The 21942-nt window shown below is 37.3% G+C and overlaps 1 protein-coding gene across 5 annotated transcripts; it reads right to left on the bottom strand.

The window, feature by feature from the left end:
- Positions 1-1800: 1800 nt before the first annotated feature.
- LOC120755675 (uncharacterized) lies at positions 1801-21942 on the bottom strand. 5 transcript variants are annotated; one of them, XM_040070997.1, is made up of 14 exons: positions 21871-21937; positions 21273-21448; positions 20998-21074; positions 15315-15390; positions 11925-12056; positions 10937-11060; positions 8543-8603; positions 8394-8440; positions 7892-7967; positions 6921-7022; positions 5456-6370; positions 5058-5138; positions 4534-4644; positions 1801-3420 (listed from the first exon to the last, which is right to left on the bottom strand). In XM_040070997.1, the coding sequence occupies exons 3-14, from the start codon at positions 21024-21026 to the stop codon at positions 3108-3110; spliced, it is 2067 nt and encodes a 688-aa protein (XP_039926931.1). In that variant the 5' UTR covers positions 21027-21074; positions 21273-21448; positions 21871-21937; the 3' UTR covers positions 1801-3107. The 5 variants fall into 5 exon arrangements, with proteins under 5 accessions (XP_039926931.1, XP_039926933.1, XP_039926932.1 ...); XM_040070999.2 differs by lacking the exon at positions 5058-5138 and having other exon boundaries at positions 21871-21942; XM_040070998.1 differs by lacking the exon at positions 21273-21448 and having other exon boundaries at positions 21871-21915.

Here is a 21942-nt window from a genome sequence, read left to right on the forward strand (position 1 = left end):
GTACATTGCAGATTTCTACATCTAAATTTAGTTGTATCCTTGTGTTCTGGTTTTCTGTTGGAGCTGACCTGTCATTTTCCCAAGCCATTCTTGGGAATAAGCCTTCTGCACAGAGCTCATGTGAACTTTCAGTGTTTCTCAGGAATCCCCTGAACATCTCCTAACTCAGGATGATCATAGCTCAGGGCAAGCAGGTGAAGGCTTCACCATCTGATAAAAACCCAATGAAAACATGACTTCAGGGCAGCAACAGAAAAGAAGATTCCTGAGACCTGAGTTCAACAGTTTTATGTTACAACTTCATTAAATAATTTTGTGCTCAATCTGAATTTTCTGTATTCTTGTGTTTTTCTTCAAAATTTCACACTCACAACAGCAGGAAACCAATGCTATTTGACTTTTTATGCTCTGTGACACAACAACAGCTAGTTCTAGGTTTGCTAAGAACATACACAAAAGAGACCAGCAAAGTTTTATTACCTTTTTGTACAACTGTGAAATAAATAAATAAATAAATAAATAAATGTATTGTGTTTTGAGTGCTGCTGTAATATATTATTCCCTTAAAAAACAAGAAATATTTAATTTCATTCTCCACCATGTGAATTTAATTAGCAATTAAACAGTACAGATGTGAATACACAGTGATGAATCAACCATGGAATTTGAGATGAATGTCAGCTGGAGTTCATAACGTACTATGTGGGCTTAGTTCTGCCTAATTCCATTAGGAACAATAGGGTGGAAAGCCTTATCCTAAATCATAAACAAACAAACAAACAAAACTATGTCTATTTCCATATAGTCCTCTCATGTCTAACAATATTCCCTGAAGAGAGACATTCAACATAGGTAGGAAAGTGACGCTTATTTTGTCAGGTAACAGGAATTGCACCACCTGGTTGTTTGCATCTGAACCCTCAAAGGGTCCTGCAGGAACTCACAAGGGCTGGTAAGCGCTGCTGCTGGTCCTAACTTCTTATACCACATTTCTGCTTCACTGAGCTTTCCAGTGCACCAGCTTTTCAGTCTGAAGTAGCAAAGGATTGACTGTAGGGTCACTGCAATCTTAAATAACAAACCCCAAAACAAAAATACAAAGGCCAAATCTCTGCTGCTCTTTATTTACTTTATGAATACCATGAATACATAGTAGAAAAAAACCTCAAATAAATGTTTGTACTATCAGTCTGTAATTCTTGGGTCCCTGTTGGAGAAGGCTTTTTTTTGTTGATTTTTAAAGGATCTAGCACTATAGTAGTCCATGTTGCAGATCTTTCTTGCTTCCAAATAAAGAAGTTTAGATAAAGGTTCTCATCTTACAGCTCAATTAAGGGGAAAAAAAAAAAAAAAAAGGCAAGTGAAGGAACAAATGCCTTTTCTTAACATTTAGTGTTCAGTTCCACAACCAGTTTATATACACAGAGCTTCATTCCTGAGACCACATGAATGAAGCTCACCATCAGATTTGATGGCAAATACAATTTAATGGGAAACACAAAGCTACTGTGAAAATGAGAAAACTATTTACTTTGTACAATGAACAAAGCCAAAGTTGTTCTACCAGTTGCACAGGCAATGAAGCATTTGCAGCATGAATTTATATCCATGGAGTCTTTTGACTAGGGAATCTGTTTGCATGTGTTACAAAACAACAGGAGTTAAAAGATATTCCAATCTAGTTCTTATTTAGTATAGAACCACGAATTCAGAAATCTGGGGTTTGTGCTGCCACTAAAAGGCAAAAAGACCTTTCTGGGTTTTGGCTACAAATGCTTCCCCCCCCCCCCCCCCCCCCCCCCAGTTTTCTAGTGTATAGCTACACCCTCTTGCTCTCTTGCTTGATGCTTTAAAGCTTTGCTTTTAAGGCAGTGTCTTAACTGTATGACTTAGGTAGCTTGCATTCAATTGTTTATTTTAATATAATGGTCTACCTTTATCCTTATTTATTGTGATGCCTTTTAAAGTATTACTTCATTAAAATGTAGTAATAATGAAAAATGTAGCTATTTTAATTTACCTAAGTATTACAGTAATACTGTTTTCCATCCTATGAAATGATTTCTTTAGCCATAGCAGGAGCTGTGGGTGCTCCTGAGCAGCTGCTGGCATGAATTCAGTTACTATTTGTTGCACTACTTTTGTGAGAGCCACAGGCAGTTCAGGAGACTGTTCAACACAAGACTCTTACAGGGAGCTCACCTGAAGAAGTAAGCCTTCTGTTCTGTGAGAAGAAACCAGCGAAAGACACAACTGTGGGGTAGGACAGATATGCCTGACAAGTGAGGAGGTGTAAGTACATAGGCACCAGTGCCCTTGGCCAGTCGAGACAGCTAAGGTGACATACATGACCTACTTTCCTTAGGATTTGTTGCTGAGAAACAGTGACATTTACCTGCAGTGGGCTATTCTGAAACATAGATAACCTAAGGGATCAGGAAAAAAATACACAATCAGGATGAGATAGTCCAATTACTGAAAAGCAGGTTTGACATTTAGAATATTCAAACTCCACTTGCTTACATGTTCTTAGCAATCTGGGAAAAATTCTGCTGTGAAAAAGAAAGCAACTAGGTCAGTTCAGTGGGTGGTACAGATAACATGGAAGTAAATTGTGATGCTGCAGTGATTGGTAGCAATAATTCAAACTTCTGTTTTCAAATTAAAGGATGAACTGAACATAACTTGGCTTCGTTCATTTCTAACTATTTTCCCTATAATTTCAATGATAGTCTACCTGACAGTGCAGTGTTTTATTATGCATCTGGAAACCACATATATTTTAAAGAACTGTAAAACAAAAAACAAACACAATCACTCAAAGTTGTTTATCTTAAGGGGTTGTTTGTTTCAGGGTTGCAATTTCACTAAAGGAAGGACTGCTTGAATTCCATGTGTATAGAGACATTGTCTCCAACGACACTTAACAAATACAGCCTAATAAATTTAAAGAACCAAACATCAGTAGAAGCTAATCTTACAATAGAGACCTGTTCTTTACTACTGAAATTTTCATTTAACTAATTTGCTTTAAAAAAAAATTGGTCCACATACAAAATAAAATGGGTAAAAGCAATTCTAAGTGGAGCAAACACTGTCCTTTCCATTCAGTTCCAGGTGTAGTGGTCTCTTGGCGGTAAATCATAATGTGATCTTTCTTCATCTTCAGGTCCACAATCTAGTGGCAGACCATAATTGTAATCAATTGTTACAACTGGTAATCTTTTACTTTGTTCCATGCTTCTGGTAGTTTCACCCTGAAAAGGCTTTCTTTCATAGCCTATTAAACTATCTTCGTGGTGTATGGATGAAGATGGGTGCATTGTTCGTGAAGAGTATGGTGCAAATCTGTTTTTTCCTCTATTAAATTCCTCTGAGGGATGCACTCTCCTATTGTCTTCAGGACAATGTGGTCGATTACTGCAAGAACAGATATGAACAGTGAAATTCTTAGAAATAAACCAGTTGATTTATTGTTGATGGCCACCACTAGAAATTAACTGTGTCTAACTCTGAAAGAACAATTCAAACCCTCATTCTTGTTTTTACCCCCTGGAATTAAAATCCTCTCTATGGATATTGCAAACTTGTTTGTATTAATTTTCCAATCCTAGTGATTAAAATTACAGCTCTTTACAGTAAGTAATTCTACTAGAGGAAGATTTGTTTCAAGTGCTGTTTACAATTAAAAGTATCTGTTTACTGAGTAAATCTTTACCTAGGGGATGTTTTTTTCCTAAGTCCATGTTTTCATTTTGTGTACAATACGTAACAATAGCTCTCTAGTACATAGTCCCAACAGGCAATAATATACTTAGGAAAATATTTTAATTATTAATTCTTCTGCAACAGAAGGCTCTCCTATAAAATACATATGGAACAATCTAAAAATGCATAGACTATTTTTATATATATGTTTTAATTCTCTTTACTCTCAAATACCTTTCTTACTTGGTAAAGTAAGTGGTGTATAAAGCCAATTCAAAACAATCTTTAAAATTTTAAAATCTTCTCCCTTACTGAACCATAGATTCACTTAGGCTGGAAAGGATCTCTAGGAGTACCTAGGGTCACCTCAAACGAAGTCTCATTAGATGAGTTTGTACAGGGGCTATGTCCATTCTTAAAGGATGTGGAACAGTGGCTCTGGGCAACCCAGTCCAGTGTCTGACCATCCTGCACAGTAAAACTCCTTACCTCATTGTGCTGAAGAGTTAAATACAGCATCTGTGTTTTGCTTTTTTGCTTACTCATACTGATTTTCATATTACGTAGTTCATTAGCTTAAACTGTGCTCATCACGTCAATGATTATGTCAGGGCTTCAAACAATAATCACACTCAAAACTCAGTACCAATGGACCACAAATTAGTCACATTAGTGCTCAGATCCAATTGGTTAAACTGCATTTAAGCAAAAATATTAACACAGATTTTTACACTGTGCAGTTAATTTGTATTTTTTAGCTGAGGAACATGGGGAGGAATAATACAAAGGTAAGTCACAAAACAATGTATGATATGTGATACTCACCTGTAATTTCTATTAAAGTCATCATTATCAGACCCATAATCTCTGTGAAGTGGAGGAGATGAGGAGTAGCGAGGTTCTGGTACATTTTCATGGGAAGAAAACGACTGACTTCTGCAAATAACAAAAAGAATTGCATGTTAAGATGACTGCCAACAGTTTTAAGATTTGGGAAAAAAATACACATCAAATGAAATAAAATATTTCTTCTTTTAATAGAGATTACTTAAAATTTTAATAAAAACTGTTAATAGCTGTAATAATTAATTTAATACCTGGAAAACATATGCTTCACTGTAATAACATCCTCTGTTTTAGCTGTACAATGGAACAAATTCAATCAAACTTAAATAGTCCAATAAATCTGAAATACATTCTGCAATATTAAAAGTATTTTGAAATATGTCAGAACCCAACAGGTTTACCAGTAAGTGATATATGCATTTGAGAGAATATAATGGAAGTTCTGAAGCAGATTTCTAACAAATTATTAACTCATTAAATAAACAAAGGCAATTTGAACTTCCCTGTAGCTGTGTTTGGCTGAGGGCATAAATAAAATTTCATATCCTTTTCTGTCCACAGGACTTCTTTTAAAGTATAAGTTTCTGTACAAAACAAAGTGGGACAAGAGTTTTGTTTCAATCTGACTACAAGGTGAAGGAAACACAAATTTTAAAGAAGAACAACCTTCTAATTAAGAAAACCCTGGCTTTTAAAGCCGCAAAACTCCAGTTACATCAAACCCGTCTGTTAGTTCCAACAAGAAAAGTTAATGAACTGATTATTTACACATTAAAAGGTTGATTAATTGATTATAAAATAATTTATTTTAAAAAATACTAAATTTGAAATTTAAGTTAAAACTGCTGAGGTTTACACTTTTATTCTCTAATTCTGTTCTTACAGCTCAAGGATGCTTTACCTGTCTGAACACCATTCACGTGGCAAGTCATTGTGACCTGGACGATCATGAAAATGTCTTGGCCTCTGTCCATGCCCTTTATTATCATAATCAAAATCTTTTGATTTAGTCTGTTCCTGTAAGCTATCATAAGGCTGAGGGTCATGAAAAGGTCTGCACCTATGTCCAGGACCTTTATTATCATAATCTTTCAGATGCATCTCTGTTTTTAAGTCATTGCGAGACTGGTGATCATTAAAAGGTCTCGACCTCTGCGCACGACCCCTCTTGACAAATTCAAAATCTCCCAATTGCATCTGTGTCTGCAAGTCATCATGTGACTCGTAGTCATGGAAGGATCTCAGTCTTCGACCAGGACCTCTGCTGGCAGAATCCAATTCTTTTAACTGCATTTGAGTCTGAAATTCATCACGAGATTGGTGGTCGTGGAACAGTTTTCGCCTCTGGCCATGGCCCCTGTCACCAAAATCGAAATCCTTTGACTGCCTGTCTTCCTGCAAATCATTAGGAGATGGATGGTCAGGAAAAGGTCTGTGCCTTTGTTCCCGGCCTCTGGTGAAGTCAAAAAACTGTCTTTCTGCTTGCAAATCTTCATGAAACTGTCCATGAAAAGGTCTCGAACTCTGTCCACGTCCCTTGTTACTGAAGTCTAAGTCCTTCGGCTGCGTGTCTTCTTGATAATCATCATAAAATTTGTGATCAGTAAAGGCTCTTTGTCTTTGTTCTGGTCCCCTATTGTAGTCCCAATTTCTCATCTGTACTGATGCTCTTAATTCATCCTGAGTTTGATGGTCATGAAAAGGTCTTCGTCTTTGTCCAGACCCCTTATTAATGTAGTCAAAATCTCGCAACTGCATCTGTCCTTGCAAATCATGGTGAGAGTGGTCATCATAAATTCTTAATCTTTTCCCAGATCTGTTGAGAAGTATTGAATATCATATTTAAAAGTGCTACAAGTCATTAATGAAAACAATTCCTTTTTAACCAAGAATTTACATGAGAGATGCTGCAAATATGAAGGTGTCAAAATTACTAATAATGAAAACTGTATGTAAGATCATAAAACCTTCAGTGTTAAAGCAGAAGCTGTGAAAAACATTAAATTGTAATTCTACAGTACTTGTTAAACAGGCAAAACCAGTGATTCAAAATTAATTAAAAATAACTGCAGATTATTGTAGAATAATAAAGAAGGACAAGCAAAGTAAAACTGAATTTTCCTAAGTGAACTAATTACTTACAGATTTCTACCAGCATACATTCCCTTTCTTTCCCTTATCTTGTCGCTGTTTTGTCAAATTCTATAAATACATTTTACATGAGTAGGCTACATTAATAAAATCTCTTTTGGGTATCTATGGTATTTTCAATAAGAAACATTTCTTTTCCCTTGTGCAAGTTTGTTTTTTGTGGGTTTTTTTGGTTGGTTGTTTTTTGTTTTGAATTCTATTTTTCAGCCTATTACCCCTGAAAATCTTCATTTGGGAACCGCTCTACAGATCCTTCCATTGCATGTGGTGGTGGGATAATGTCTTCATCTGCATCCCATACATCCATTCCAAGGTTACTAGGAGGGAAAAAAAAAAATCCCACATAAATTTCCTTTTTTAAAGCATACTACTGACAGAGAAAAAACCCACTACCATGAAATTCTTCAGTTCTGAATGACAGAAATTTTACATTAAGTAAAACTTGCAGAAAATTTAGAAAATATTAATCTTGTAAACTTATTTTAAAAATCTGACCTGAGTCCATCTTAATCCTGCACAGATTATGAAAACAACGATAGAAGCACAACAAAGGACCTTTAATTAATCTAAAAAGAAACAAATCACTCAGGTGTTAATTTTAAAATCAATTTACTGCTTCTGCATCATTGGCACAAATACCTTAAGAAGACAGAGGTTGTATGTTCTTAGGAGAAGATGGTAAGCATAACATTCTTAAACATCAGAATACAACTACTATGAACCAAGGTGATGAGAACAATGTTCCACTTTAATGTGCTTTTTATTCTTAAAACTGTTCTACTTTTTTTTTTTGTACTATCTTGTTCTACAGTGCCAACAACAGCGGGCAGATCACAGAGCTTACAAAGCCATCTTTGCAGCAGCTCCTTTCAGCTTCTGAGAGAACACAGACTCAATACACTTGTCACAGTATGATAAAAGCACAAGTGTTCAGTAGTAGTTGTCAGATTAAAAACGCTTTCAAACCATATATATTCAAAAGATGAACGAAGTACACTGCACTTCATGTTATTCATCTGAGAATACACAAACAATATATATACGCATATATTTTACATCTGTGTGTAGCTTCATATTAAAGGTATAAGACGGAATTAATTTTGGCTTAGGACTGGATGTGAGCTTTTAAAAACGCCAGGAGACATACTGGAAAATCCTAAGCATGCGACTAAACGCTTTTGTTTACCTTCGCATGGGCTGTGTCCTGAGATCTGCAAGATACACAAGGCCATCCATGCGATGACCTCTGGCATCGCCAAAAGCTGAAGAGACAAAAATACAGCCTAATGAAATGTGCTCAAACTGAGCCACGAAAATGCAAAAGGCGAGTTTCTGTTGCCATGAGATGTTGAATTTGAAACAATTCTAACTTGGTTAGAATTTCAGCGAGCTGGTGTCATCGCAGCATTTTTAAAGACAAAACCTGAAGCTAGTAGTGGTAGCAAACTATCACTGAAAATTTTTCCAAGTTAAAAAAAAAAAAAATTAAGCATCTAAAATATACTCCTCCTAGGCTGTCAATTTGCTATTGCTCAAGTCCTGCCTGAACAGAATCAACAGTCAGATATATAATCTTCTACATATGCCAGCTTCTGAAAAGATACTAAAATAGAACTGTAGTATTTGTGAGTTCTTAGTAATTGTGAAGTACAACATGACATGTACCTCAGTTCAAACTATATACCTACCCTGAATTGCTGCCTCTGGATCCCAGCCTTCAACATCTATAAGATACCTGGAGAAAAATATAACTATGTTATTGTCCCAAAGGGAATATAGAGTAATATAAGGATGTTAATTTTTGTGAAGAATAATTTCTGCTTTCATACAGCCTTACCTACATATAAGGTAGCCAGTTCTATTAATTCCATTAGTACAGTGCACGCCAATGAGTTTCTCTATCAAAAAAGGAAAGAGCCTTTAATAGTTCAGAAAGTGAAATTAATAGAAAGTTAGCACAATACAAAAAAAAAAAATCTCTGCTTTTCTAGAAAAGTAATGATAAATAATGCTTGTTATTTACAAACTCTACTGTCACGCCTGTAAAACAAGAGACACGTCCAGACAGGACCCATGTCCTCTCCATGCTGGAGCTCTAGCAGCTGTTAGCTCACTACTTCCAAATTTGTGATGGCTGAGATTGACTCTGCAGAATGTAGAAAAAAAGAAAGAGTGATGATAGGTAAAGCACTTAGCCTCAGCCACCGCATTAACAGGAGAAAAAGAATAAAATATGGGTTTGAAAGCAAATCTCAACAAGTAAATGTAGAACTGACGAACTTAACTTACACATAATGCACCTGGAAGTATGAAATGCTTAGGAGTATAAAATACGTGATGAAAAAAAGGACCAGATCTCTACAGAAATATTTTCTTTTAAAAAAAAAGATTATGGTAATCAGCCAAAGGCTAAAAAGCAGAAGAACTTACTATTGCTAGGGTGTTTTAAATGAGACACTTCCAACAGTAACAGGGAAACTCTAATATGATCATGCAAGGCACTGGTAAAACCCCATGCAGACTATTTATATTGAAATGTAATGAAAAACACGTGAGTACAATATATAAACAAAGGGCTAGTATGATGGTCATAAAGGAAGGAAACTTGTCTTAGTCTGTAAAGCCAAATCTGAGATGCTGAATGCAATAGTGGGGACAGAGAACAACAATACCTAAATGGTAAAGCTGGTATAAGAATAAATGTGTAACTAATGAAGAGTTTTAGGCTAGATTTTAGAAGAAAAACGATCATCATCAGAAGAACAAAGTTCTGGCAGAGGCAGTACTGACAGGTGGTCTTTGAAACAGGACATTGATAGACTTGAATGATAAAATATAACTGAGACAAAATACAAGTGTTTGCCACAGATCACACCAGTCAAATTGTCACATAAGTTCATTACAAGTTGATGTCCTAACAACTCAAACACTAAAAAAGCCCCACCTTCTCAAAAAGTATTATTTGTAAAAAGAATCCTGATATTTTAGGGATTATCTAAAACAGAGGCCAAATTACGAGGAGGAAAGTTCTCCCAAGTCAGAAGTTACATAAGTTCTGCCAAAATGCCTTTACAAGCTGTAACTGCAGGTCAACATCCAGTAACAAATCAAGAACTGATACTCTCAATATCAGATTCAGATACACACTATTCTTTGTCATACAAAAAAAGCACCAGATCCAAATCAAAAGAAAACTAATTATCACCAGGTAATTTCCTGAAGCCAAAAAAGAGCAAAGGAAGAATGTACAAACTAACTTCCTGAGCAAGGACAAAGGCTTTTTCTTGTACTTTTTCATTTTCCAAGTACTTCTAATTCCAGCTCTCATACCTGAAATTTAGGTCAGAACTTTTTCACAAAACAGTTGATTGCCCACAGCAAGACCCTGGCTATGATTTACAGTAAAAATATATGCACTTGGGCAGTTAATATCTCCACTTTCTCAAAGAGAATGCCAAAGGAGCCACAGCAAATACCGTGAAAAGGCCTGAAAGAATGATCCACCATTATTGGATAAACAAACAGGTAAAATCTGCCTACAAAGAATCACAACCAAAAGAAGTGAGAAGTTTAAAGCTACAAAGTGAGAAGTTTAAAGCTACACTGTGGCAAAATACACAGTAATTAATATTCACAGACTGCACCTTAGCCAATCTCAGCAAGAACCGTCCTGTTGCACAGACACTGAAACAGCAGCACAGCCACAATGACAAAACACTGACACTGGGTCTACAATCACATTTTCAAGAACTGTTCAGATCTGTGGGCAATAACGGACAATAAGTCAAAAACCCACTACATCAGACTAAATGGACTGAAGCTGCTCACACATATCTGTGCCCAGTGCCACCAGAGACCCAGTGATATTTAAAACATCTATCAAGGGCTGGCAGCTACTACACTCAACTGATGGTAAACAATTTGGCTTAGACAGAGGAAGGCCTTGCTGCAGTTACTTTGACACACAACACAAACGTAACAAGATTAGGAAGGGCATTTAAGTTACCAGTCATTTTCGAAAAAAATACATGATTTGATTGAAAAAAAAAGGACATGTAGTGGTTTGCATAATGGACCTTATTATGATATAAAGTGGAAAGTGCTGTAGAAAGCCTGAGATCCCCGGTGTCATAAATTTTATTGAAGATTGAAAATAGTAAATGACACAGTTAGTACTGACATAAAATTTTGGTGAGATTTTATTTTTACAGCATAGGATGCTGATATTTACCATTTCCTGCATTTTCCCAAAGGAATTTTCTGACCCACTTTTTGAACTGTAGGATAGTAGCATTATCAGGGACCTCAAATCCAACAGTATAAAGTTTCTTATACTGCACACTTTTAGGTAAATCCTAACAACGAAAGAAAAAAGCAATGGTAAAAATTACTTTAGTCTTGCAACAATTAGAAACCTTAAGCAGTATCTAACATAAAGACAATGTAAACCTGTTGTTCAAATCCTGAATAGAAACTGAAAACAATCTTGACACAATTGTACAGAGATACACTCAGAGGAACTACCAGTAACATTTCTATATTAAAGACCATCTCAGACAAGAAACAGGTCCTACATAAGATTTATTTATCCCTGCTAATAAGGCTGCACATTAACTAAGGGAGCAGATTCTCGGCATTTCATTCTAACCCATTTTACAGTTATTAGCAGTATTTGTCCCTCCTACCCACAATCATGTACATACTCATAAATTCACTCCCTTAATGCCTAGAGACCCTGCGCATTCAAAGATTTGCATTCTGCTATAAAGCTACCATTTATTCTCATTTTCAACAGGATTAATGACAATTGTTTGACCCATACAGTAGATGGTAGAAATTTTTAAATTGATAAAGTAGTTTAAAAATGTACACTTTCTTAGTGGATTCCACTCCACTAAGAAAAAGGGATCAGCAAAAAGAACCACCTAGGAATAAATGAGAATATCTTCAGGACAAAGGGTGTAACTCTTTTGCACTTTCTGTGCAGTGCCTGACACTGAAGTCTTCATCCATTACTGAGTCACCATAACACTAATAGCCATAAATGCAATTAGCTGGGAGAATGAGCTATCTCCTCTGCGATAAAAATTTGTTTTCTACTGGAGACAGAAAATTAGTCTAGATGCCTTGTCTGTTCCAATTCAAAGTAAGCAAATGTGCAAACACTTTAAAACAAAAGTTGCATTAATTATTCTACATTTTTATTAGACTTTCATTACCTTAACTTCATAGTATCGTGTGGTATATGTTAAATCAATAATTAATCCAAGCTCCACGTTTAGGGCTTTCATTGCAGCAATTAAGTCTTTTGGTGTAAATTTTTGGGTTGGGGTAAGCCTCTGGTTAATTGCCTAGAAAGAAAATGGAAAAGAAGTATTTTCTTTTTATGTTCTAATAAGAAGACATTTGTAATACTCATCTGTTTTAATCAGTACTAGGAAACATCAATGTTTAAAAGAGTGTTTAACTATCAGAACCACATCCATGTATTATACAGGTAAGAGGAACCAAAAAGAAGGCAAAAAATTATGTCTTCCTATTTAGATGAAAATGCAAGACAATATGACCATTTCTGCTTGCACAATGTTAACAAACATTAAGATTAGTTCTAATTTGATAGACACAAAATTTCTGAAAAATGCAGCATGTATATATTGATTTTTATGTAACTAAACACACTAAAAAGCAAAACACTACAGTCTACTTCCCCTAAACCAATTTTGTCCTGTACAGTAACTCAAAACTAAAAGTGTATTTTACATAAAACAAGAAATTGTGATACAAGAGTTCATTTCTAAAGGCTTAACTTTCTTCCCACAGATGTTGTGACATTTTTATCCCTGCTTCATCTCTTGTCAGAGTGTACTTGCATGTCATTTAGCACTGGGGAATATTAAATAAGACTAAATATCGTGACTAAGAAAGCTGTGTGTTGGTGGATAATGAATAATTAATTTCATTTGACAAACAGTGAGAAAAATGTTTACTCACCCTATTGTAGCTGTGTTTTTTGAAATGTTTTCTTCACTTTAGGTAAGAAAATGCCTCATATACACAAGACTGGACTTTCTCTGAACAGTGCACTTGTCCATTGTGAGAGCCTTTTGACAGGCTCAGCCAGAACCAATAAAGACAGTGGCAAAAGATGCAGCAGCCTTAACAACCTGTCAGTTCCTTCATCAGCAAGAAATTCAAGTAGACTAGACTCAGAGCGATTGGAAAGAAGGCAGCCACAGACCACATACTTCTTAGAACCACGGATGCTATAGGGTAACTAACCATTCCTTGTTTTGACTGTACAGATTGTAACGTAAAATGCTAGCAAGCACTTGTCTTGAGTCTCGAAGCAGAGACAGGAAAGCACAGTAAAGAATAAAAGCAGGGCAGTCAGTCATATCGGTATGTGATTAGGAAGCTTGAGCTGAAAGGGGGAGGATAGAAAGGATGTAATAAAGTATTCAGTCCTGTGTATTTCAGACGCCAGTGCACTGTTGAAAAAAGGGGAGGTTGCAGAAGTTTAAACAAAATGAAGTCAGTTATGTCACTGCTACTCAGCAGGGACTCTCAGTAGAATCTGAAACTGAAATGAACAACTTTGAGGTGACAAAGGTGAATCTGCAAAAGGTGTATGGTAGAACATTAAAAATTTTTACTGTATGACATGACACGAACTGAGGAGGAATTTACAAAAATAAGGTATCTCCAAACATACTGATTGAGTAGACAGTTAAATATGTTAGGAAACACTATGTTTTGAAAGGCTCACTGGAAATGTCTGAAAAACTCCTGCTGAGTGTTTCAGAAAATGGCATGGGAAAGAAGTTGCCCAATTCTTACTACTTTACAATGTTGCTATTAGCATTATAAAGGTGATCTGAAAGGAAGGACAGAAAATCCTTCCAAGTGAACACATGATCTTTACTAACAGCACATCTTCTAAGACAACAACCCTACATCTTCAAATACTGAAAATATGTTGTCTCTCTTTGGGCGAAATCACCAATCATCAATTTCTTAATACACAGCAAAGAAGCTAACTGCTGCAAATTTAAGAGGTCTGTTCCACCAATTTAATAAATAACAGGACTTCTGACAAACTATAACCAGTCAGGTCTTCAGCATTTTCAGACAGATTTACTGACCACCTCTGCAAAGACATCACAGTCTAGCCAGTTACACACTTTAGGTGTATTCTACCACAAACTCCTTGACCATCAAGCTCACGGTCTCTGGCAGACTTGTCATTTCTGTCTTGCATAGCTGAGACTGAACAAACTGAAGGGACAGAACGTTACAGATTTTGCATCCTCGGGTACAGCTTCCCAGAACAGAGATCTACGCCCCAGTGAGATCAGTAGGACAGGAAATGAGTAACACACTGATGCGGAGTGGCCCTTGTGACAAGAGCAAAGAAGCCAATCTAACTCTACTGGATTTTATATTCACGGCTTGATTTGTTGACTGGCAGTCTTGGTGGAAAATCACACGTCTGCTGTACAATTCATCCACATCTTGGAGACCGTGACATTTAAAGTATGAGATCCTTGGTGTCCAATGAACCAAACCATCATCCTAAAGTTGTAAAAGCAGCTGCAGGAGGCAAATCCTGCATTTTACTTCAGTCATTCCTAATAAAACTGAACTGAATGTTGACTGAAAACATAATGGGTAGTAATAACCCAAAGAACCAAAATTTTTGTGTAAGAATACCACAGAGCAATCCGTAGACAAAAGCTTAGGCACAACACTTCCCTTTAGCTGCCACTGTACTTTCTTTAAAAGTGCTTAAAAACTTTTATTTCCTCTGTATCTAAAGCAAGGACTTGTAAAAGTTAATTTATGCAACACTTGTCCTATTTGTCCTTCTGTATTAATTAACACTACTTTGCCCTATGCCTCCAAAAAGGAACAGGCACTAAAGAACTGAACCGTCTCAAGACAACCTCCACATATTTTAGAATCAAAGAATTTAAAGATTTAATAGTTTATTTAATAGCTTAGGATGGCACTTCATGTTAGTAAGACTCTAAAAGAAATACTAATAAAAGTACTTTTTAATTAATTAATTAGTAAAATAGAAGAAATCTATGAAGACTTCTTTTTCAGCTATAATACATTCCACCAGATCACTGAAGCTTTTCACTTATGAAATTACCAATCTGGATCTATAATTTTAAAATGACAGATTTTTGCAGTGGTGGGTATCCTTCAGTGAGTGCTTAATTTCCATAAAATTATATTTTAGCTTATACTGCTTAGATTGTTACTCATATCATAAGCTATTCCATATGATTTTCTTACAAAAGCCATGAAAAGATATTAAGTAAGATTTGGAATTTAGGCCACTTAATAGTGATCAAATGAATTATGCTGATTGATTTAGAAGCTTGATTATTTTTAAAAGACAAATAAAAAGAATAATGTCAGATATCAAGAAAAATAAGAAAAAAATTAGATTATTATTTTAAAAAGCCAGATGGCTGAAAGGCCTAAATCTGAATAAACTGTTTTTTTTTAAAAAAATCCTTGAAATTTGCATGTACAGTCGTGCTACTCTTCATTACTTTTGCAGTTTATCTAATACAGCCAATTTGCAGTTTTATACATACCCCTTTTAAAGGTACTTTGAATGCAATAAATCTTGTTCCTGGTATAGGTTGTCCAACTGGTGTCAAACTCCGCCATCTGTAAGGAAAGAAATATTAATTTTTAAATATTTTCAAGTTGCATCATTCAACAGAAGACACCCGCAGCACAAAGCCAATAAAAATTGCTATTATCATATGGTACAATTAGGTCCCCAAATCTGCAATTATTCCATTAAGCAATTTCAAAGTATCACCAGGACATTTGAAAAGAGTCTTTTTCCTTCCTTCCTTCTTCTTCAGCTTCCAAGAAATTCCTCTCCTCAAAATGGCAGGACAACATTTACCCAACAAGTACCACCAATACAAAGCAAAGCAGATGTGTAAGGTTCAACAGGTAAAAATGTATTCTTGTAGTTGGTGAACATTTTTCAACCCGTCTGAATCAAACATCTTAAAAAAGTTGCCATAGCCAGACATTAATCATTTAATTGACAATGAAATGCGAATTTTATTTTCATTAACAATACAAATCATCTGTATTTTCCAAAAATGTTTCCTTTGTAATATGCTTCTTTTTCAAAGAAACACTCGATTGAACTTTCTCTCACCATTTTGAAAAACACAGAGGATATTGCATCACACCAAAACCTACCACAAATCACCAGTAGGAAGACTTGTTACAACACTCAAAACACTTGTAATTCCAAACGCACGAAGAACTGTATGCACAGGTTCTACACTGTACTGAAAAAGCTCTCCATATATAACATTTAAGAGATTTCAATTTTAAAAAAAGGATGAAAAGCATTATCTGAAGAGGAAAACAAGTTAATCAGCAGATCAATTTTACCTTCAATGAGGTTACTTACTAAATTTAGAACTATTACTTCTTCCTCTTCTGCAAGTGCAAATTATCTCTATAACCTAACGAGGTGCAGCTGGATGACTTAATATCTACACAGGCTTTTTGCATTTTTGGCTAATGCCTCAACTATTAAAATACAAAACATTTCCACTAGAATCTTTACCACTGGTGTCCATTCCCCTGAAATTTTCTGAATTGATGCTTAAATTAATCTCTCCCTTTGAAGGAAGTGTCCAACAGCTCCTAGATTCCTTTCTGACGTTCATTAAACTAAACCATTTGATGAGACAAACTGAATACTTAATTTTAAAATATTCTAACCACTGAGTACTTTGCTTTGCTCACAATTCCTGTATCTGACCATAAAAAACCTGGAAGCTGGCTGGAAAAATTCTCAATGAAATATCTATAATTATGTTTCTCATAGTATATAAATAACAACATCACCATTCAGAGATGCTTGGAAGTAACGAAGGAAACATAAATCAGGGTGGCCGAAGTGTAATTGATATTAAGCAGTCACATAATGTCCTACAGCTGTGTCTTTAGCACTAACTTCTCTCTGGAATCTTCATCATGAGGCAAAGAACAGATCAAGGCTCACAGTGCAGACATACAGGTGCTTAGTTTAATGGTCAACAAATGAAGCAACAAAGGAGTAATAACAACTCATCATTAGGAAGGCTGGTGCAAACAGCTGCTCTGTAGAAGACATACAAGGTGAGAAAGTGTAAGGGCAAGCTAGAGATGAGATCACTGAGAGCTGTTTCAAATGAAATCTTTTACTAAATTCTAAATTTTTTGCAGGATAAGTCTTCCTAATTGAATTTTCAGGTTTGTAAATGCTGGAGTCTGGTAGCTTCATACTTGCTATAAAATATGAAAACAAAAATCTGAGACTATGTTCCATTTACTTCTTTCTAAGAGAGGTAAATTGTACATGAATCAATTAAGATGAGAAATTCAGTGCTGTTTTAACCTGCTTTCTCTTGGAAATCTGTGAGTGGAAATAAACCATAATTATCATAGATAGGAGCATTCAGAAGTCAAAAAGAAAGTATCAAAAAAGGGCTTTAAAATCTTATTTTCTTTAATTAACAATGTAAAAAAGGCTTTGTAAAAATTCTGAACTTTTTTCATATTAGGGGATTTACAGAACAATACCCCAGGATTACCCACTTTGTTGTCAGACCTTAATAAACTTGTGGTTTTATTCTCTTGTATTTAAAGCCATTTAAATCCTCCCAGGAAAAAAAAAAAAAAATCTGCACAATCAGCAAGAAATTCAAAAGCTGCTGACAGCTCTATGGCAGAAAATGAGCTGAGGGCACTTTTCATCAACAAAGGAACATGGCTGGGAATTAAAAGTGGCCTGGGCTAAAGAAAGTATAAGAAAGTATATTTAAGAAAGTATAAGAAAGTATACTATACAGAAAAAGTACAGACAAAGGCAGAAATGATCAAAGATGAGCTGCAGGTAGTCACATAAACAGGAAATACAGGAGCAAAGACTAAAGAAAGCATTTTAGCAAGTATGAATGAGACTTGTGACACGTCATTTGTGTCCTGCTTGAACAGGAGTGGAAGGAAGAAAGGCAGGACTCAGAGGTGTTATCACAAGACTTGGCACCATCATCATCCCTGTACCAGTGACTAAGAACTAACAGAGGCTTGAATGAAAAACAAGCTGGACATGAAGAAACTGATTATGGACTACATCCAGCTGCATATTTTATCTGCTTTGGTTTTAAGGTTTTAATAGAGCCAGATGTGGAACAAATTTTTTTCTGTAATTTATTTTAACATTAACACTGTTAAGGTCATATGGAAGCTTTACTTTCCAGTAAAATTTTCTAGTTTAGAACTGATTCATAGTACGATTTACTTTAACAGCTACTGAAATGCTGTCACCTCTAGCAAGATCATTTAGAAAATATTACTTGAAACCTCTTTTCCCTTTTCCTGGCTGCTGATACTGCATGATATACATGCAGACTTATTTTCCAAGTGACTTCCATACCTCTATAGACACCAGATTCAAAACTGATGATATGAAATACTTTTACAAATAAAAAATCATCCTTCTCTCCCACCCACTGTTGAACATGCACAATCCATTATGCCACTGTATTTAATATTCCTGTCTGAATGAAAATGCTGATGCTTTAAGTCTGGACAGGAAAAATTCAGTTAAAGAAGCGTATTTATAGTGCATAGGCAAAAATAATTCAGCTTTGCTCTTCTAACTAAAAGATCCCACTCAGTATTTTTTATATTATTCAAGAGAAATGCCAGAAGGTGACATTTCTGCAGATGTTCTTCAGAACTGAATTGGAGTTTATGTAATTATACCCACAGCAGGATTTTGGATGCTGAAGTACAAATGAGTAAAAATCTGTAAAAACATCATAGTACTTTATGACTTGTTGTGCAGCTTGGACTGTCTGGTTCTCCACTAAAACATCAAAGTGTATACCTATAGGATAAAACCACTTCTGTGAAGAACCAAAACTTGACTCCTCGTGAAAACTGCAGTGCAAGGGGTCACTTGAACCCCTCTTTTACAATGATGTCTCATTTTGCTACAAAATTACTTCACCAGCACTACTCTGTCAGTTTGAGACTGCAGTGGACACTACACCATAGCTCCGTTCCAAGACTTTACTGGTAAAAAAGAGAAGTATTTTTCTTTATTATAAAATGACTTGGGTTGGAATAAGCCTTAAACATCATCTAGTTCCAACTCTTCTGCCACAGGCAGGGACACCTTCCACTAGACCAGGTTGCTCAAAGACCCAATCAGCCTTGAAAACACTCACAGGGAAGAGCACCCAGAACTTCTCTCAGCAACCCATTCCTGTGCATCATCATCCTTACAGTGAAAAGTTTCTTCTTTACATCTGATGTAAACCTCTTCAACTTTTAAGTCATTACCCCTTGTCCTAAAAAAAGGTTCACCATTTCTTGTTTAGTTGCACTATTCCTACCTACTACCTTAAGTGAAACCTCCGATTTACTGTATTGTTTTAACCAGCATACTGAAATTTGGAATTGAGTAACAGGAAGACAATCTTAAAAGATGCCACAATGTAGTGTCACTTTCCAATCTCTTGCAGTACCATTAAACCAAAAGAGTTACTGTTAGAGTACTGCTATTACAACATGGTGATTGAGGTTGTACTTCCACAGTCTGCACCATCTAGACTTGTCCTTATGCTCCAGGGTACCACAGTCTCACTTCTGCCCAATTTCTAGGGCCAGTAAATTGCATGTGCAGGATCACCCAGACTCAAATTAGCTTCCTTAAGTCCCTTCCAGGGTTCACTTCTATGTCTTCCTGGCTTACTAAATTGACAGTGAAGAACAACATGCTGTGCTAGCACAAGGGTGACATCCATATCTTGCTGCATGAGACTGAGGGGCTGACAAGGTCTTCAACTTCTTTACTGCCAAACCCCTTTTACTGTGGATGTCTAGCTTCATTTCTTAGCAGTATAAAAACTACCTGGAGAGGCTGAAAGCACTTCAGTACCAGGCACTTTGTCAGAAAGTAATACTACCTTTATAACCAAATACTTGACAGTAGCTGTTTCTCTCCCTGAAAGTTATTAGTTTCCAATTGTAGAAGTCAAAAGTACAATCCACTGATTCTTCCATACTTAAGAAATCCATGTAATCTGAAAGCTTCTCTAGTTCAAATGCAAGGGGGGGATAAGAATGGAGAAATGAGCACCTGATTCTCAAAGTTTTAGTAGCAATTTCCAAGGATGAAGAAAACAAGGACAATTAATTGTTTTCAGAGTTTTGAATCACTGCTTAAAAAACTAACCCATTTAACTCACTTTTATCCAACATGTAACTGAAATTTCATCAAAATTTTCAGAGAAAGACATGCTTAAAACAGCTTTTAGGTTTAGGTTTATCCTAATTTTAATCCCTGAGTTTGTCAGCCATGGAAAAAACTTCAGCTTCTTCATTTTTTAAATTCTGTTCATCTTTTGTTTCTATTTACTGCCTTTAGACCAACAAATATTATAGGAACATGTGCTTTTTGTATCTTATCCTCCTAAGAATGCTCTTAAAAAACCTACTTCACCCTGCCCCTGAAACCAGCACAATGTAATTCTTTCCTCAAATAATGTATAAACTGCAAGTTATTGCCCCAATACAGTGTGCTTTTATATCTCAGCATATCCTCCTATCCAAAAAGTTTGTATTGATGTTATCAAGAACACATGGGTTTAAACTCTTAATTTGGACGTCTTTTTTTCTGCTTTATTAGAGCTGAAGAATAGAACTGTATCTGTTTTAAATGACATCATTCTGTGGTCCATATACGCACTCCCAATCAAGTCATCAGAAAGCCTGCATGGTGCATTTGGGTTAATTTGGGATTATTTTTGCTGACACAGCATTTCTGTCTTCCTCTTGTTAGAAACAAAAGCATGGGATGTTTCTGGACCTGAACTGACAAAAATATTCCTTGATCTTATCCATGCAACCTGCTCCCATCTTATCTCTTCTGCCATTCCTAGCAGCAAACACATGAGTATTATGGACTACTCTCCCATTTCCGCAGTAAACATACACTTGGGGGTAAAAAGATTAGGAAGAAGGAACTGTGTGCGGCCGATGAAGGAGAAATGTTCACAGACAGGCTGGAGCATTATACTCACCTGGGGGATGAATGGCTGGGCTGTTCCTGTCTTGGAGAAGATACCTACCTTACCTGTCTGGAGGTGGTGAAGATGCTTGAGGCAAGAAAGCGCCTGGGGCAGTCAGTGCCCCTCTCTGTGGGATGCCCGCTCCTGCCTCTTGCTTAGTGTGAGGGATACTTACCCATCAGGGATAGTATTCTTCTTTACCATGCTGAAAGCAGGAGCAGGCAGAGCAGGAGGCAGCGGTGAAAGTGGGCACTGCAGCAAAGGAGAGAGAACCGCGCGGTTAACACGGTGCTAATCTCTTTCTCCATCAGCGGGCCTTTGCACAGGGCTGAGTCCCAAATAAACCAAGCAGCCAGCTGGGGCTTGAAGCCGTCCTGAGCAAGTTCTGCACCTTGCAAGCTAGCCTATTCCTCCATTGCTACAGCATGACAAGAGGGAAAGACAACTCACCTCTCCTCTCCAGGTGATCACAAGAGAGAGGAGAGGCGGCAGGTTTCTCTCTAAGTCTGGCAGCAGCGCTGCAGGCACGAAGATCTTCCGGGCGGTCCCACTCCTGCGGCTCGGAGCCGTCTATTCCGCCTTCGCGCTCCCAGTTAGACCCCGTCCCAACAAGGACCTCCAGGCAGCTGCAAGAGGCGAGGCCCGCACCTCAGCAATGGAAGCTCCCCCTGACCTAGACGGGTCCGATCCCGCTGGACGCCGGGCGCCCGCCGACCTCGGGGGACCCAGGCGGGGGGGCGAGAGGCGCGGCCCCCATGCCCCCGCTCCACGGATGACACCGATGAGGCCGCCCCTCACAGCCGCACGTCCCCGGGGCAGCACCGGCTGCGGGGCCGGGCCGTGGCTCGACAGCGGCTGAGCTCGGGGTAGGGACAGAGAGACCGGGGCCGGGGGAGGTCGCGGCCCGGCTGCGGGGGGCGGGCAGGCGGCTGTCGAGGGAGACGGGCGGGCTGTGAGGGGAAGGGCGCGGGCTGCAGACGGTGACAGGGAAGAGCCCGTGCGGCGGCGGGGCGGGGCGGGGAGGAGCGGGGCTGCGGGCGGCCCGTACCCGGACAGGATTTCCCTGGCGGAGGAAGGAAAGGCTGGCGCGACACAGAACCTTCCCGAAATGGCCGCGACT

Source organism: Hirundo rustica, chromosome 8 (genome assembly GCF_015227805.2).
Source record: "Hirundo rustica isolate bHirRus1 chromosome 8, bHirRus1.pri.v3, whole genome shotgun sequence".
Lineage (NCBI taxonomy): Eukaryota > Metazoa > Chordata > Aves > Passeriformes > Hirundinidae > Hirundo > Hirundo rustica.

Bases quoted from the DNA above. Each gene is read 5' to 3' on its own strand.
- LOC120755675 (XM_040070997.1), bottom strand. From the start codon at position 21,026: ATGGTAAAGAAGAATACTATCCCTGATGG. The intron at 12,057-15,314 runs GTATGTATAAAA...TTTTCTTTCTAG, and splicing joins TCAAAGTACCTTTAAAAGGG to GCAATTAACCAGAGGCTTAC. The intron at 4,645-5,057 runs GGAAGTTCAAAT...TGTTATTTGCAG, and splicing joins TCAGCCAAACACAGCTACAG to AAGTCAGTCGTTTTCTTCCC.